The sequence below is a fragment of the Aptenodytes patagonicus genome, chromosome 13 (genome assembly GCF_965638725.1).
Source record: "Aptenodytes patagonicus chromosome 13, bAptPat1.pri.cur, whole genome shotgun sequence".
Classification (NCBI taxonomy): Eukaryota; Metazoa; Chordata; class Aves; order Sphenisciformes; family Spheniscidae; genus Aptenodytes; species Aptenodytes patagonicus.
Genome location: NC_134961.1, coordinates 12,489,709 through 12,507,402, shown reverse-complemented (window position 1 = coordinate 12,507,402; position 17,694 = coordinate 12,489,709). Strand labels below are relative to the sequence as shown.

General features: G+C 40.9%; 1 protein-coding gene across 2 annotated transcripts; it reads right to left on the bottom strand.

The window, feature by feature from the left end:
* Positions 1–1,188: 1,188 nt before the first annotated feature.
* Positions 1,189–15,241, bottom strand: RAC1 (Rac family small GTPase 1). 2 transcript variants are annotated; one of them, XM_076351437.1, is made up of 7 exons: positions 15,029–15,135; positions 7,997–8,068; positions 7,174–7,291; positions 4,741–4,797; positions 3,010–3,072; positions 2,092–2,251; positions 1,189–1,925 (listed from the first exon to the last, which is right to left on the bottom strand). In XM_076351437.1, the coding sequence occupies exons 1-7, from the start codon at positions 15,061–15,063 to the stop codon at positions 1,795–1,797; spliced, it is 636 nt and encodes a 211-aa protein (XP_076207552.1). In that variant the 5' UTR covers positions 15,064–15,135; the 3' UTR covers positions 1,189–1,794. The 2 variants fall into 2 exon arrangements, with proteins under 2 accessions (XP_076207552.1, XP_076207551.1); XM_076351436.1 differs by lacking the exon at positions 4,741–4,797 and having other exon boundaries at positions 15,029–15,241.
* Positions 15,242–17,694: the final 2,453 nt, after the last annotated feature.

The following is a 17,694-nucleotide window of genomic DNA, read 5'->3' as shown; positions in this document are numbered from 1 at the left end:
TAACTGTTTTAGAGGAAAAACATTTTGTTTGCACACAATAGAATGAAACAGGTATTTTTTCCCGTGGTTGTCAGCAGCTTTAAAACATTGCATAAGCAGCAGTGGGTGCTAGTTAACAACTCAAATGATAATGCAAGGCCTCTGAAGAAGTGTTGCCAAGTACTGTATTTAATTCTGGTTCTTAACATCAGGGCACCACTGCAACAGCCTGAGGAGACAAGTACACCACGCTGCTGTTGGCACTGGAGGAAGAACATTTACTCACAGTGGTACAAGAACTGCTCAGAAACTCAAACATTCCCACACATGTGATTCAAGGATTTATTAAGTCATACATGCAAAACATACTGCTAATTGCATTAGCAAAAGATCAATGTAAAAACTTCACCATTTTGCAACTTTTATTTTTAAATTTTGCTTTAGTGGTTGAAAGGCCGTCGTTCCACATTGTATTCCTGCCAGTTTAGAACGTACAGAACATTAGCACTAATTTACAGAACCTCACAGACCCAAGTTACCGTTACTTAATCTATGCTGCACATGTACATGTAGTGACATAAAGAACACTTGTCTGCAATTAGTAATGTTACAGTGGTGGGGATAGCTGGCAAATAGTGATAGTTGAGAAGGTTTATAGAGGTTTAAAATATAAAAATTACCAAAATGTGTAAAGCTGCTTCACATGATTTTTACACCTAGTTAATAGCCTAAAAGCTCCTCAGAAAGCATATAACTTACTGGATCAGAAAATACAGGAAAATCGGGAGGATATGCTTGAACATTCTACTCTAATTAAAAAAAAAAAAAGCGAGCAAATTTCTATCATCAGAAAGGTTTTAAAATACAAGTTATATTGCTCAGTAAGAAGAGATTCTACAACAAAAGCATTTACTACACAACAGTTGTGGGAATGACTGGTTCAAAGTTGTACCTAAATGAATGCCTTACTTGAAAGGCAAAGGAATTTACCTATGAACACCAAACCTCTCTTCCACTACTGCACCTCTGGGAAAACAGTGACCGATTTCAGCCTCGCTAAAAGTCAGTTCAGTTTCAGCTACTCTGGCAGTGTTGTGTAAGTCATCTGTACAGTGTCGAAATCCTGCCTGGCACTACCATTTGACCCAACCCAGTATTTCATTTATCCATCACAATACAACGCTGTCAAAAGGACTAGATACACTTCAGTAAGAATAGTTATTTATTTATTTTTTTAAATCACAGCAGCAAGAACTAGATTGCAACCGAGCCCTTACCAATGATAAAGCATTTTACACTGTGACTCGAGGGTGTCAGTCATTGTCAGAGATGTAGGTTCGATACACAATGCTGTGCAATGACTGGGGGTTGAGAAAACGTTTAATAGTAAAACGCATTAGAGTGCAGTGTTTTGCTAATTATACAGTACTGTTACTGTGAAAAACTAGAAAGTGTTTTTGCATTTCCTACCAGAAATTAGAGTCATCTTCAAGAAGAATCTTTAAAAAACAGTTTAGTGCTTAGTGTTTGTAGCACAATGCAACTTAGTTCAGCAGATAGTTTGGCAACACTTAATTGAGCAAGAATAGGATTTTAAAAATAAGGCTTTACATAGGTTTGTCTTTTCAGGAGTTTGCTTTTAGAAGAACGCAAGGTAACTTTCATACTTTAAACAAATGAAACCGTGAAATTGTTGATTGGTTCAAGAATTTATGGAAGAGAACTAATTTATAACAGAAAAACTTGGCATTGAGTGTGAATGCTCCATTGTTTGAGCAAAGCACAGGGTTTGGAGTGGGTGGGGGAGGGTAACGTTTACAGCAGCAGGCATTTTCTCTTCCTCTTCTTTACAGGAGGGGGGCACAGAACTGCTCGGATAGCTTCATCAAACACTGTCTTGAGGCCTCGCTGCGTAAGTGCTGAGCATTCTAGGTATTTCACTGCACCTGTGGAAAGCAAAAAGGCAAATTACAAAGCAGTCTTCCACAGTTAGAGCAGCACTGCTTCTAGCTAACTCCGCAAGAAAAGCCAGGCATTTATTTTAATTAAGGTACAACACCTTCCACAAACAAAATTTAGATCAAGTCAACAATAACCCCGTTGCCTTCATACCGATCTCTTTTGCCATGGCCAGGCCCTGTGGGTAGGTGATAGGAGTCAGCTTCTTCTCCTTCAGTTTTTCAATAGTGTCCTTATCATCCCGGAGATCGAGTTTGGTACCCACTAAAATGATGGGGGTGTTGGGGCAATGGTGCCGCACCTCAGGATACCACTGCGAAAAGAACAGCGTAGGTTGTGTGTGCGGACAGAGTTCCATGAAGGCTCTCAAACGTTATGACTGAGAGGCTCAGCATCCTTCACAACACTTCAAGAGTCAGTCAAAGAGTAAAGGGGAGAACGCAAGACCCCATTAAGGCGTTATTAAAAAAAAGAGCATACAATTGCAAGACATTTTTAATGAAGCCAACAGGCAGTTCCATATACTCTAAAAATTTATCCTATTAAGGACTGTATTTTCTCCACACACCAGAAGAGCCCTGATCTGCACTTCCCCCACCCGTGGGACCACCTCTCATTTGTGAAGTCTCCACAATGCCATACAGCCGAGTTGTCCGAGGACATGAAAGACTACAGCAGTAGCAGAGCATGTGCTAGAATGCTGGCTGACCCAAGAAACAAGTGGTATCCACCTAATTTTTACATGCTTTTGTTTAATATTTTTCTTTAAATTGCATTAAAAGGAAAGTTCCTGTCTGTGATCTTAGCACCTTGTTGGCCAAAAACTCTTTAAGCTACAGTTATCCTATCAATGCATCAAGGAACAATTCATACTTAGATCTGTTTTGCATGCCCTGAGCTTCCATGACTTAGAAGTTAGGCAAATGGATTTCTGCCTTTTCAAACTACATTTCACATTGCCTGCCAAAAAAAAATTAAGAAAAAAACCCCCACCTAATATTTTCCAGACACTGCTGTAAAGTGAACGCTATGTTGAACCCTGAGAAATAAAATGATACCAGCTTTACTTACCTTAGCACGGACATTTTCAAAGGAAGCAGGACTCACAAGGGAAAAGCAGATTAAGAAGACATCCTACAAAACAAGTTGATAGAAGTTAGCCCAGCAGAGCAACCATTGTGAAATCTCATCACCATGAAAAGGCCAGTATCACCAGTGTCTGTATCACACTGCCATCTATATCACACTTGCAAAAGGCAAGGTCGATGACACAGTTGCACATGACAATCAGAGGTAGCTTTCCCAGTGGGAAATCCATTCCCAGGCAGCTACAAGCGGACACAAAGGGGGGGAACCAACAACAAATAGATTGTAATCGAGTTTATAATCAGCTATTGCAGTAGCCAGCAACTGAAACGCTAATACCATTGCATTGCAAGCTTTTTTCCCTAAATGTCATTTCTTCTCCCTCACTGACTGTCAGGAAAAAAAACAACAAAAAGAAACCAAAAAACCCCACACTTCAGATCCTTGACGAACACGGGAATCAATGAAGAGTCATTAGACTGGCTTCTGAATTGGGGTCATATGCTCTTTGCAGACCTCTAAGTGATTTAACCCTGGAAAGACATGTAACTCATAGGATGATGCAAAGTGTTAACCGTTGGCACCGATTTTTTTAAATACAAATATACTATTAATACACTACTCTAAAGTAGTCTTAAATTGCAAAGGCAAAATATACAGTATGGAATTTAAAAAAAAACATACAATGATAATTTATACAATTATTACGTCCATGCCCAAGTCAGAAGAATCTTGTAGAACTGTCACTTCTCCTGAATGTCAGTATAAAAAGATTTCAGAATTTCTCTGTAACCAAATTAGGATTGAGAAGGGTATTAAAAACCTCGAAGCTCCCTCCTTCCCTTTCTAAGTTATGAGAAAGCAGAAAGAAAAGTGGTTTTCAGGGATCTTGCATATCTTGCTTTTCAATTGAAGGCAAAAGAAAGATTGTAAGTAAGAGCAGGTAAAAACATTTTTGAGCAATGCTACGCTAACTGCCATACAGCATACTTCAAAAAAGTGTATGAGCTTCATACATGACACACTGTAGTCTACAATCATTCAGAATAACCACAAAATTAATTTTCACTGTCTAACCAGATGAAGATCATAATCTTGCTGTATGACCCAAAACTCAGTAAGTATCTCAAACAAGCCCAGCTTTCCCCAACCTACCTCTGCATCTGTACTTATTCTGGTATCAAATGTGTTAGAATCGGGCGTTTCAGAATGTTAGTTGATTGTGCTGCATTTCAAGGCATTTTGTTAGGTCAGCGTCTGACACCTGCACTGCTAAGCACTTGCAACCCAGTTGTTCATGCATCACCCCAACAAGTTTCCGTAGCAGCGTCCCAGAAGAAGAAAGAAACAACATCGAATAACGTGATACTATGGCCACTACTTCTGTTTTCCAATTCTGCAGGTTTGTGGTGACTGAAGTTTGCACATCACGCAGACTCTCTCCTTTACTACCTCCAGAGATAAAAAATTCAGTGTAACTGTGAGGAATTATTTGAAGATTTCAGGTGTCTTGCACACTACCAATCTTAATAAGTAGGAGGAAAAACTCTTTATTTGCAAGAAAAGGTTTAGTCTTAGCAACTCTTTGGTAACAGAGTTCTCAGATCTAGCAATTCGATAGTTCCAAGAGAAGTAGTTGTTTAAAAAATAGGGGCCAATTTATCACTATCGTAAGCAAGACAAGATGACAGAACTTGGAACTGAAGTTTTACATACGGCAATAGGTTGATCTGTCAGACTGGAAGATATATTCTTACCATTGGTTCCTCCAACCTAGTAACAGTAGGAGATAAAGTTACTCCTAAAATGGATTTAAGGGAAAACGTTCTCAGTCAGCGATTTGTGCTCACAAATATTCACAACATGGCTTTTCTTCTAAGAGAGACGCTGCCCTGTAATTCAGCATAACCAACTACCTGCACCCAGAGCAGACCACCAGACTTCCCCATAAACCTGTAAATGTCCATCTGCATTGTCAGAGGAAACTTGCAAGAGCAAACCTCTCATGAAAAGCATCCTCCTAACTTAATTTTCTTTTTTGTTTGCTCTCCTGAGGAAACAAAGTTAACCACCTTTTCTGTCCCAACCTCTTCCTTCCCCAAATGTTTTGAAATACTGGTAGATTTCAAACACATTCAGGAGAACGTATTAAATTCCTGTGTATTTTAAGGAAAAAAAAAAAAGATTAATAAGGGAAAAAGATACAAATTAACGCCTCCACTATGGCAAAGTCCTTACTGTGAAGTTAATAGCTGTTGAACTGCTGGGTGGCTAATCAAGACACACATATTGGCCAAGTAATCAGCAATACCTGCTTTCCCCTTGCCCAGAACATAGTTCAGGTGCACATACAGGGAAACAGAGGGCCACAAGAACATGTGAGGGGTGAGTTTTAAATAGCATGGTGAAGGAGGGAGGAGGCTGAATGCAGATCCTAAAAAAAGTCAGGCTTCATCAGCTCCACTGTTCTCTTCCTCTGTGCTTTTTGTTAGTTTCATGGGGTTTTTTTGTCCCTTAAGTGATGATGAACCCTACGTATTGCACAAGTCTGAAATCTGAAGACTGCTTCATAAGAAGTTCAAGACTTGCCACCCTGTTTCATTTTCTGCTGTAAAAAACAATCCAAATAACTGGAACTACTTCAAACCTTTACTTAATATTTATACATGCTTGTACAGAAGAGATTTTTTTACCAAAAGTATGCTTAGATTGACATGGAATCCTTTTGCAGTCTATCAGAAAGCAACGGTTATTTTAGCAGGTCAAAAACCTGCACGTGCATTCTGTCCCTTTGTCATAAGGGGGGAACAATATTCTCCCTTACAACTCTGCCTTCTCACACTACTGAATGATCTTTCAACATATCTTTTTCTACCCTGAGATATTTTTGAAAATATTTTTACAATGTTAAGCAAAGCTAAAGTTCTCACAAGTATCCTATAAATATCTAAATATTAGTGAAAAACAGCTTTCCATTGTTTCTCTTCCTAGAAAAGGCAGATATTTCTGGCATTTCTACTAGAGCTGCCTACAACTGGCAAGTTCACATCCATCTTGGGTATCGTAACTGATGGGGAAGCCTAATTGTAAGAGTTAGTGAGCAGTGCATTAAGGAAAATTGTGAATTAAGACAGTTTACTTAAAGCACCAGAGTTCATTAAATAAGATTCACATTATTCAGGAGAGCAGTTATGCTGTAGAATAACTGGAACAATTTTGCATTTTACATTATTAGCGCTTGAGTATATATATCTGACAGTTAACAACAACAGTAATCAATGCCAAAAAAACCTGCAAATTACCACCTTTCTTTACTCACAGCACAGCCCCACCAGATAAAAGTAACTGCTCTAAAGAGACTAGAAAACCAGTCTCTACAAAGATTAACTGTAGCTGAAGTCCCACTGGAAAGAAAAGAGCAGGTTACTTCAGCATTTTCCATATACAAGGAAAGATGCGGCATGCAGACAGGACTTAACCAGTTGCAAGCATGGAAGACAGAAGCACATTTGTATTTATGTTATAGCACAAACTACAGTTAAGTAATAAAATGGCCACGGGCTTAAGTATATTTGAAAGCTCCGACCCACCCTCTGTCAATACCAGTAATATCTTCATTCAGTACTGCCCCTTTCACATTTAGAACATCTTCACAGAGACTAAACAATATCAAGTGCTTAGCAGTGACAGTGTCAGGTTGCAGCCAAACATCACGCCAAAAAAACAAAAACAAACCCTGCTTTTGGCAGGCATGCTAACCTTAAAATCAATGGACTAGCTGATGGGACTATTCACCCAGAGGTTTTTTGTTTTGGTTTGGGCTTTCTGGGGATGGGCTGGTTTTTTCTTGTTTTAAAACAAGCATTCTAGTTCATTCTCAGGCTGCAACTACACAAAAGCCAAAACATATCGGTGCACGCAAATATACAAGCACGAAGACTTTAACATTTGTACAACTGTACACACATCAAAGATTATAATATTACAGCCACAGCACGTAGGATGAAGGAAGGTAGCTTGCAACAAGTCACTGTTACTAATAAATACAACTCTAGATGTGACAATGTTGGCCATATGTTCAGAAAGAAAAAACCTTTATGTTAGACAAAGCTGTACAGATTCACTGTAGTTTCACACTGTAGTGCTTACTGTTTGCGGATAAGAGAGTGGACGTAGTCTGTCATAGTCCTCTTGACCAGCTGTATCCCACAAACCCAGATTGACCGGTTTTCCATCAACCATTACATTAGCAGAGTAGTTGTCAAAACTAAAAAATAAAGAAAGTTAGCTGCATTAGCTTGCAGTAAAATAGGGCACCCAAGGACCTTTTCCTACAGAGTCCTAATTGGGAACACTACAAAAGGAAACATTTTTATTGCATCCTTCTGCTCCCCAGAAACAAAAGAGAACTACACTAATACCGATACTGACAAATCGTTACATGCAAGAAAATGGGAAGCACCAAAATAAATTAATCCCCACAATCACGCCTGAGGAGCTATAGAGCTGTGGCTGGCTTAGCACAGGATTGGCAGTAGCACAAAAAGTGGAAGGAACAAAAAAAATCTCTAGTTACGTAAACCAACTCTTTCTGACTACGATACGATGTTTTACAAGCTGTTCATCCTTGGGACTGCTTATTATTTCTATCTTTAATATAATTCATAACACATTTTAAAAGAGAATAGCATCTGATAAAATGTTAGTAAGTGTTAGTCCCTAATAAGCTAGGCCTAGTGAGCAGAGAGAGGCAAAACTGATGGAGCATGAACAAAACCACTGGTATGACTGTGCTAAGCAGTAAAAACCTAAAGTACTTCTCCTTACACACACCCAGAAACTCAGTTAAACGTTTAAGATAAACTGAAGGGTGCTTGCAGCCAATTCAAACAAATCAAATAAGGAATCTGGAATGGCAGTAAGCACAGAGAAGTTGACATAAATGAGTTTTAAGGATTTTATAAGTACTTACACAGTGGGTATATATTCTCCAGGAAATGCATTGGTTGTGTAACTGATGAGTAGGCATGTTTTACCTACAGCACTGTAAAAAGAGAAAGTTCACATGTAAAAAGCATTCATCTTGAATAATGAGAAATAATACTCCTTTTAGGGAAGAAGACTGATCACATCCAGTCATCTAAGGAACAACTGAGTGTCAGTAGTCACTATTGTGCAGGAAAACAGCCAGTAGACAGTAGCCTTAAGATTACTGGCAACAAAAACACACCTAATATAAACATCCATTTTGTAAAGTGGTAAGTTACCAAATTTTGTTAGTCTTTAGACAAAAAAAATCAGAAGTATTAATAAGACTACTAACATCTGCTAGTCACCTGACTGAATACTCATCAAGACCGCCTTATTCCAACTCCCTGAAATTAAAAGAAAACTTGAAAAGTATTTCCAGATACCCTCTACACAATTCCAAAACTGTTATCTTTTCCAGAAAATGGTATACTTTCACATAAGTTTGAAAAAGCTTGAAAAGTATAATTTCTCAACACATTGTTACTTTTGAGTATTTGAGGAACAAATACAAATTATAATCCTCACAGTATTTATTGCTATTGCAAGATGACTCCCTGCACACATTCATCAACTTTTCAAACACTTCATAAACTGATTTATAGTACATATATAAGTTATAAAACTATATAAAATTATAAAATGTATGTAAGTTACACTCCAATATCGGAGAACTTGGAACACTGAACTTTTCCCCACAGATCTAATTCTGAACAGCTTCAAACAGTGGCAGGACAAGGTTCTGTTGCAGGTGTCCTTCAAAACTCTAGCAGCCAGCTCCTTCCCTCTCCACTCTCCCCACATCTTATCTAGAGTCAAACGTTAGATTAATGACACAATTGAATTTTTGTTACAGTTTCAATTAAAGGGTTGGAAAACTTTAAATTGGACCATATTTCTTTTTTAAAATAGACTCTGCAAAGAGTGTTTCTGACACTGCAGACTGGTTCCCATGCTGGCTTCTCTCACTTGAGGTGCATAATCCTTTAACAGTGTGAGAGATTCCAGAGGTGAGTGTGCAACTAGTTCCTCAAAAGCGATAATGCCCAGACAGCCTTACAGTCTTCCCGATCACTCTTCTCAAACTCCCATGCAAGGAAAACTGTGTCGTCTTGCAGATGTTTTATCACTACAATGATTTGCTCAAAGCAAGACAGCAGTAACTTTGAAACCTTGCTGTACTTACACATATAATCTTGCGATTAGTATTAGGTTTGACTCACGAGCCTCCTGAACTAAATCTTCACAAGCTGAAGGAACTCGTTAAAGTTTTAGTCTAGAACTACAGTTAATATTTAAAAAACAAAACACAAACCCAACCCAAGAACCAAATGCTATTGCTAAAAATATCCTATTATCCTTTCGCTTTTGCAGAAGAAAAAAAAACTTGCAGAAACAAGCTTTAGTCAAGGGCTTACTAGCTCTCCAGCTGCAAACATTCTGAGGTATTCATATCTGAATTTTACTATGTATCTTTCACTTAAATCATTGCATTTCTTCTCTCAGTTTGGAAGCATGTGGACCATCCCTTCACTTTACCAAAGACCATCTTCAAAATGTTATTTAAAATTATTTAACACTCAACATTAACCAACCAGCCTTACCTAGTGACTCACAATTAAGGCAGGTTAAGCAAATTTGAACTTTGTCACAACCGTAAGTTGCTGTGTATGTGGTAGCTCAATCTGTAATAAGTCTCTGCATTAAACTTTAAGCAGTTTGATACTGCATTAGCCCAAGAAGTTATTTGATAGCAGCATCTGACAACACTACCTTAAATGCTTGAGCTACGGAAAGAGTTGCTTCAGTGTGCAAGATTATCTAGGATTTTATCCTACCTGCCATTTTTTAATTGTAATTTATGTTTCTGAGCTGACACCTAGCATAACACCCCATCTGCTGCAACTCTCTCTGATCATACCATGCAGTTTTCCACACTACTTTTCACACCTGCTTCTAAGGAAACAAGATGCCAGCTCCTTGCACAGTCTGAGATTTTTTTTTTTCCTTTCAGCAAATAAATTCCTTTTACCAAGCTGTAACAACAACAAAAAGGGGACATTTAATTCTATTCTTGATAAGTACAATCTTTGAACATTTTCCTGTAGTAACAGGCTTGAGATATACTTGTGCTTAAAAGTAGGAGAGGGAATTACCACTCAAAAACTTCTGTGGGAAAGAACTGGGGAGCAGTATAACAACACAGTGCAGCTAATTTAACAGCTGTCAAAAGAAGAGATCCCATCTTATCTCTTGCACTAGCACTCATTGACTCTGTAACAAGCCAGAACAAGGAGTTAAGGAAAGCTATTCAATCCACCTCCCCCATAAGGACAACTTGCTATTTTAGCTCCCTGAGCTATCAGATCAATTTGAATACACTGCTAAATTGCACTTACAACACTGTAAAGCAGGCTACACTGGTCCAACTTATAAAGGACAAACGTGAAAACCTTCAAAATACGGAGAGGAGCAAAACCCAGAATCTTTGGGAAACTTCTTGAGGTGCAAAGGCTACATGTTCTCACACTTCCAGAACCTGTTTGGTCTGATGCTTCATTTTCCAGTAAGTTCGGTACAGGTAATTTAAGCTTCTAACAAATTAATGTTGAACTCAACATTTTCAGCAGCAATCAAGAACTTTTCTCTGCACCCAGGCTCCTTTGCTCACCTTGCACCGAAACTGGTGAGTCTGCTCTGGCTAATCAAAACAGCGCAGGAAGGAGGCGGTGAGAGATTTCATTCCAAGCTTAGAAGTGCCTGTAGTGTGTTTCTGTAGCACCAATCAGCCAGAGTCATTTAAACAAGAAAAAACACGTTCAACAACCTTTTTTCAGACTTGCTCCATCTAGGTTTCCTGCTTTCCTTGCCTTTTGGCTCGCTGCCCTATGAATCAGATCATTATGGTCACCAGTCTTAAAAATAAACACTAATGCCTACCTTTATAAAAAAAGTACATCCTCCAAGTACTTTATCAACTTTTTTAGACTTCTAACGTCTGTATTAAAGCAACTCCTCTAAAGAGAATTCCAACTGTTTGGCAAAATATAAATCCTTGTAACATAAAGGCTGAGACTGAGAAACTAAAATAACACCAAACCAAGATTAGTCTAACAAGATTTCTAGCAACTCCTTAATCATAGCTCTGTCCACCCCCTATTACATAAATGAATCTAGTAACATTTGACTGTAATTAAAAATATGGCCTACAGAAATCCAGCATTTTAACCACTTAACAATAAGTGAAAGACTTACAGAAGACAGCACTGAGTCCCTTATTGCTTGCGGGTACCATCCAGGAATCAATGTATTTATATAACCACATAGGTATTAATTCCTGAAAACAAAACATGTCATCTCTTTCCTGGCCTTATTTACACTAACAAGTTTTATGAAGTTTCCCCCCTGTGTTAGAGCTGCTTGGAGCTATGTTGTGACACGCACTGAAAATGCCGTTAGAGGATCTGCACCAGCATTTCTTCCACTCTAAAGGCACCGGAGCTGCACAGGTAAGTTGAGTCTCTCCTGCTTTCCCACAACTGAAAACTAACTGTGAGAATTTAGTCCCCATTTGCAGCCGTGGTAATGGAGACCAGCTGAACTACTTGCTGGTTTAATTCCAGAAATGCTGATATCTACAAACAGGTGACAGCCTTCATAAAAAGCTTTGATTATCTCCTTTTTCTTTCTCTGATCCACATGAACTACCTCCCTAGCAGACATGACATGATGCACAACAGCCCAGGTCTTCACTCAAACGTTAAACAGTAGCTGAGATTTCTCTAGTACCATCCTCAGACCAGAAGTTTAGTATTTTTGCTATAGTAGCTTTAGGTACCTACAGCTCTGCCAGATAAGCTGTTTTACTCACTATGACACACCCTCTCCCAAATATGCTGTCCAGTACCTACAATACTACTACATTTTTTAAACTTTATAAAAGTTCAGTAACACAAGTTACTAAGTTTCAAGTCACTGCCCTCTCTACAGATTGCATTGGAGAGACCCGAGGCATTCAGCATCTTACACAAACACTGCGCCACACTCCATAAGAAGCCAATTACCCTACCCCCCGCTCCCCTTTCTCGACAAGCTTTCAAATCAAATACAGCATGGCTTTAGCAGACAAGGTCTCAAATTAAGCAGAACTCCAAACAGGGACTCTTAATTCACTGCTCTTGTTCTTACAGTATTTCTACAACTAAAAAATGCCTACAAAAGAGCATGAAGTTTGACCATTTCTGTGGCATCTAGTGATCATTTCTCTAAAATGCAGAACTTCCCCTAACATTACATGACATCACTGGAGATTTCATACCACTTAACAGCTGCCTTTTTAGAGTGAAAACAAAAGCTGCTAAATATAACTTAACACAGATGCTTTTTCTCAAGTGTCAATCAACGGCAATTCTTGCAGTTACTCAAGTGGAGTGCTCTTCATCTGTCCTGCACATTCCTACTGCTCTGTATCATGAAGAAGTCAAAGCAACAGTTGCCATTTATTTTTCCCCAAACAATCCTCACAGTGAAGAAAAAAACCAAGAGCAAAATATGATAGCAAAACTAGCATACATGCCATGTTCTTCTAGTCGAATTAGTTGTCTAAACAGATACTAGTCAAAGCTCTAAGAACAAACATGAGTTATGTATGAGAAACAGCCTACTCATTTATAAATTGAAACAATAATAATCACACAGGTACTTCTACAGCTTTGTTTATTTTGTTCCTAGCAGATCTTTGCAGAGGGTACATAAAACAATACCTAAGTTTTATATTACATGAGCAAATCTTTAACTTCCATTGTTTTACAGAAACATTAAAGCTTTAGCCTTATCTAAGCCAAACATTACACATTTCCTAGAATACCTGTAATGCTTGAACTTTTGAAGAAGCAGCAGCAGCGAAACACAAGTAGTTAAGTATTTTTTAAAAACACTGAATGGAGAATGATACAAAGCTACCAAAAATGAGCAATAGTACCTGAATGGAACCTTAAGAGAGATTTGTTTCTAACTAAGGAGGAAGGAAAACAAATTAAACTACTCTATTTTGTTCACACATACATACAAAACTCAGGTAGAATTGCACCACTTTCATTTCCAAGACAAAGAGCAATAAACATGTTAGGAAGTGGGATGGTTTACAAAGCAAATGATTAAAAGAACTGTTTTGTTGAATGAATTACTGAACATTATACAGTTTGTCTGTGCTGAGTTCTCAAATCTAGTGAAGGAAGTAGACTGAACTTTTTTCCCCACCCAAACATGATGTATCGCATTTATTTACAGCATTGTCACAGACAACACAGTTCAGTTGAATTAAAAATATATATATATTAGAAAAGCAAATTTGTTGGGTTTGAAATCAATATAACCAAAAGAACAGTCCATAGTTATCCTATCTAGCATCAAAGAATTACATTATTATGAAAAGTCTTAATTTGTCAAGATATCACTTTCATGTCTATATTGCTCAAAATCTTACACAGCAAGTCAAAACAAATATATCACACAGAGTACGTTTATCTGTCAACCATACTTAGCTGCCTTTTTAGGGATTCTACATCTTAAAAACCAAACCAACAAAAAACACCGCACACAAATAACTTGAAGATTAAGCCACCACGTGAAATTACAGGCAGTAGCAAGACTATTTAGCTACACTTCACTCCTCTGTCATCTACAGAAGTTTGCTGTGATACCAATTATGCTCAGCCTACACTGGGATTTTTGTTTCTCCTAAGGGAAAAAAAAAAAAAAAAACTCTCAAACTGCATAAGACAAGTCTTGTTTTCCAGCTGGCCTGTGATGTTCCCCTGAGCTCTGACATCCAGTAAGAGAAAGAATGCCTCCGAGTTGATGGGAATAGCATCATGGAGAATATTCAAAAGTAGCAAACACACAAACTCCTTCCCCACCACAATTCCAGCATTCCTCACATTGAAATCCAACAGCTAAACTTAAGAGTTAACTCAATTCTAAAAAGCATGCTCAAGTTGTTTCACTTGTAAGTAATGCCATATTAGAATGCTGTAGGTGTAACAGTTCTTTACAGACAAGTATATTGTTAATTATTTGTATTTCAAGTGCTTTATCAGTCTCTTTAGACAGGAACCTTACAAGACTAGATGTACACATGCGGAAAAACAGTCTCTGCTCACAAGCATTTGTGATCTGCTTAGAGTTTAGCACATTTCACTTAATTTTACTGCAAGAGTCAGATATCAGAAATCAAGCTATAAACAGTAATAAGAAATAAGTTTATTACTTTCACAAAAGGTAGTTCAAATCAATGTTAAATTTCTCATATCATTAAAAGCATTACAAGTTTTTTTTTAATACACTTTGATTACTTCAGTGCGTCTAGCGATATATGAAACACCAGGAACGAGACAGCTCCAGGGTGAGCCGGGAGAAGCGGCCCACCCCTACCAGAACAAACCCGGAGCGCACACCCTCCAGTATCACGGCAGGCGAGAGCCACTTCTGCCAGCACGAACATGAATTATTCGGCCACCACTACAGCACCTACCCCCGGTGCTCCTTCCCCAGCAGCAATCCAGGGCTCGAGGAGGAAAGCAGCACCGGAGACACCCACCGCTTATTAACACCCCTGCAGAAACCCCGCTCTCCCGCTCCCCACTCCCGAGACAGCCACCATTTGCTCGCAGCAGTCATCGCCTTGCCCCACGCTTCCCTCCCCTCCCCCGCCACCAGCAGGAAGCCGCGGCCGCCGCCCACCCCACCGCCTCGGCGCGGACACCCCCAGCCCCGGCGAGCCCCCGCACCCTTCAGGGGCGGCAGGGCCGCACCCGGGCCCCGCGGCGGGGGCGCCCACAACTTGCGGCGGGGCCCGGACGGCCCGCGCCGCTCCCCGCCTCACGGGCGGACACCCTTCCCCTCCCCCCCCCCCCCCCCAGGGGCCGGCGGGTCTCCTCACGGCGAGGGCCCGACCGAAGGGTCCCCTCAGACTTACCCGTCGCCCACCACCACACACTTGATGGCCTGCATCGGGGCTGCGCCGCGGCGGCGGGTCCTGCTGCTAAGCAGGGCGGGGAGGGCCGCGCAAGAAGGGAGCCGGCGGCGGACTCCGCACCAGGTCGCGGCCGCCTCCGCCCTGTGCCTGGGAGCGGGGACGAGGCAGCGGCCACCACCCAAGGCGGGGAGAGGGAGGACTGCGGGGAAACAGGAAGCGGCCGCTCCACTCACATCCGGCCGGGCTGCGCTCGGCCCCCCGGCCCCGCCTTCGGGCCCGCTCGGCGACACCCCGCCCTCACGGAGAGCCGCTTCGGCGCCGCCGCTTCGGGCCTCTTCGGCCAGACGGCACGCGGCGCCGAGCAGGCTTCGGGTCGCTTCGGCAACGCTCGGGTTTCTCCGTCGCGCCGGAGGACTTCGGGCGCGATCGGCAGCGCTTGGCAGCGCTTCCCTCCGAGCAGGAGCGGTCGCCATGCTTGTGCTACTAACCCAGTCAGGGTACGGGGGGGTCCTCCCTCCGGTTCCCTCCGCCTCAGGACCAGGGAGGCCCCCAGGGTAATCCCCCCCCCCCTTTTTTTTTCTTTAATCAGTCAGAGCCTTACTGAAATGTGATGTCATGCGCTGGCACTGCTGAGACAAGCAAGCAGCCTCATGCTCCTAGCAGGGCTGGCGGAGGTATGCAAGCCGCAGGAGGGCAGCTCGTCCAGCGGGGAGGGCGTGCTGCCGTCTCCAGTCAGGGTCTGGTCATGGACGCGAGTCAGGGCATCATCCCACAGAGGCCCTGTCCACCACCTCACTGGTGATGTATCAACCTGGCAGCCACACTGTAATGTCACGACAAACCCCCCTCAAACAAAAACCTGTCTTCTGACACCACCTTGGATCCTGTCTTTCACTCCTGACAACAGTCTAACGCAATCCTAGCGCCCATCCACTATCAGGATACCATGCACCAATCTAATTATTCGCATCTCACGAAGCATGTTAATGTGCAATTATGTTTGCCCTACAGATGGACTGAGCGGATGTAACTCAAGTTACCAGAGACAACCCGCGATGTTCCTGATGTGCTGCTGTGGGTAGACGTCCATTTTCCCCAGACAGCCACCCGCTGCCATGGGACAGTCCCTCTCACTCAGTGTGCCAGCACAGTGCAGATCCAGAACATTTCCCTTCATCGATGGATCCTCACGCCGCCCTCCCTCCTGATGTGCTATGACATTAATTAACTCTGGTGGCAAGTTTTAGACCAGATCAGTGCATAGTCAGTCTTCACAAGATGGGAAAGCCCAGAGACTGTCAGGCTACACAGAGCCTTGGCTTTCTTTTTTCCCCAAGCAAACCAGTTATTTTCAGGAAATACTGAAGTAAAGTCAAGCAAAGCGGGTCCAATGATCCCAGGAGTCTTTTAATTGCCACAATTAGTTCTTGCCACAATTCTACTTGGCAGAGAAGCTTCTAGTTGGACCGATGCACACAACTGCTATTCCCTTTGCATTGCCATCCATTCCTCAAAGAAAGTATGAGGAAAGGGCCCATGCACGTGCTGTTTCTGCAAAGTGATGATGAATTCACTGAAATCGATATAGTGTACCATCATGGGTTTTCCAGTGATTGGATCTTCCATTAATTTCGGAACATTTCTAAATTATTTTGACACCACACAACGCAACCTCATCGGTGGACAAAGCATTCCGTGATATTTGCTCTGTTCCATTTTTCTTTCGCTAAGCAAAGATAATTCTCAGATATTTCACATCAGCGAGGAAAACATCATAACTATCGCTGTCACCTGAAAGGCTATTTTTGCCACACTTGTATGTCCATGTTCCCTCATACAGATGGAAGCTGATATGACTTGTCATTTAAGCTAAATATCCTTAAAGCCAAGACTGCTGCTGCCAATGACCTGGCAACTGTTCTCTAGACAGCAGCGGGGAGCTGCGGAAGAGAGGTGTGGGCAGTATCGCAGTGCTCCTGCTGTTCTTGGCTGCTACAACAGCTTTTGGGGCCTTTGAGATACTGCGCGGAAACAGAGCAGACATGAAGACTGTCTAATTTATGTCATGGTCCTGGGGAGACCCAGAACATGCAAAGATTCAAGTGACATGTAAAACTGCTTCTGATTTTCCCACCACCTACCTATTCCTCCACTGGTTCTTTTTTATCCAGTGTAAAACAGATGGATGATTAGTGTTTTTTACATGAAAAAGAGGTACAACAACATTTATAATATTATTACAAAATAGCGTACAAAGACAAGGATGAAGGCTCTAATAGAGAAAACACATTAGCACAAATTGCTTTTATGATCCTGTCATGAGACAAGCCATATCTTTTTATACATGTTCTTTTCAGTGCTCCTCCGTCCCATTCTTTTGGGATCAATTGTTTTGCATTGTCAAAAAAATACTTAAGTTAAAACACAGGGTATGCTTTGAATATGTTTTAAATTGAGTATTGTATACCCAATTGGGTATATAATTGCCAACATTAGAAAACACCTAGATAAATATTTACTGTTAGTCATTAAAAACAATATTACAGTTTGGATAGATGATGATGGTAACAGTTTTATACAATTTTTTTCCCCCACATGTTTGTAAATCTTTATTTCCTCGAATATGATAGAAAGGAGCCTTTTGGAATTGTTCAAAATTTTGCATT

Excerpts from the sequence above, each read along its gene's own strand:
- RAC1 (XM_076351437.1), bottom strand. The coding sequence starts at position 15,063 with ATGCAGGCCATCAAGTGTGTGGTGGTGGGCGACGG. Across the intron at positions 8,069-15,028 it reads TGTGTGGTGGTGGGCGACGG|TGCTGTAGGTAAAACATGCC; the intron begins GTAAGTCTGAGG and ends CTCTTTTTACAG. Across the intron at positions 3,073-4,740 it reads TGACAGATCAACCTATTGCC|GATGTCTTCTTAATCTGCTT; the intron begins GTATGTAAAACT and ends CTTGTTTTGTAG.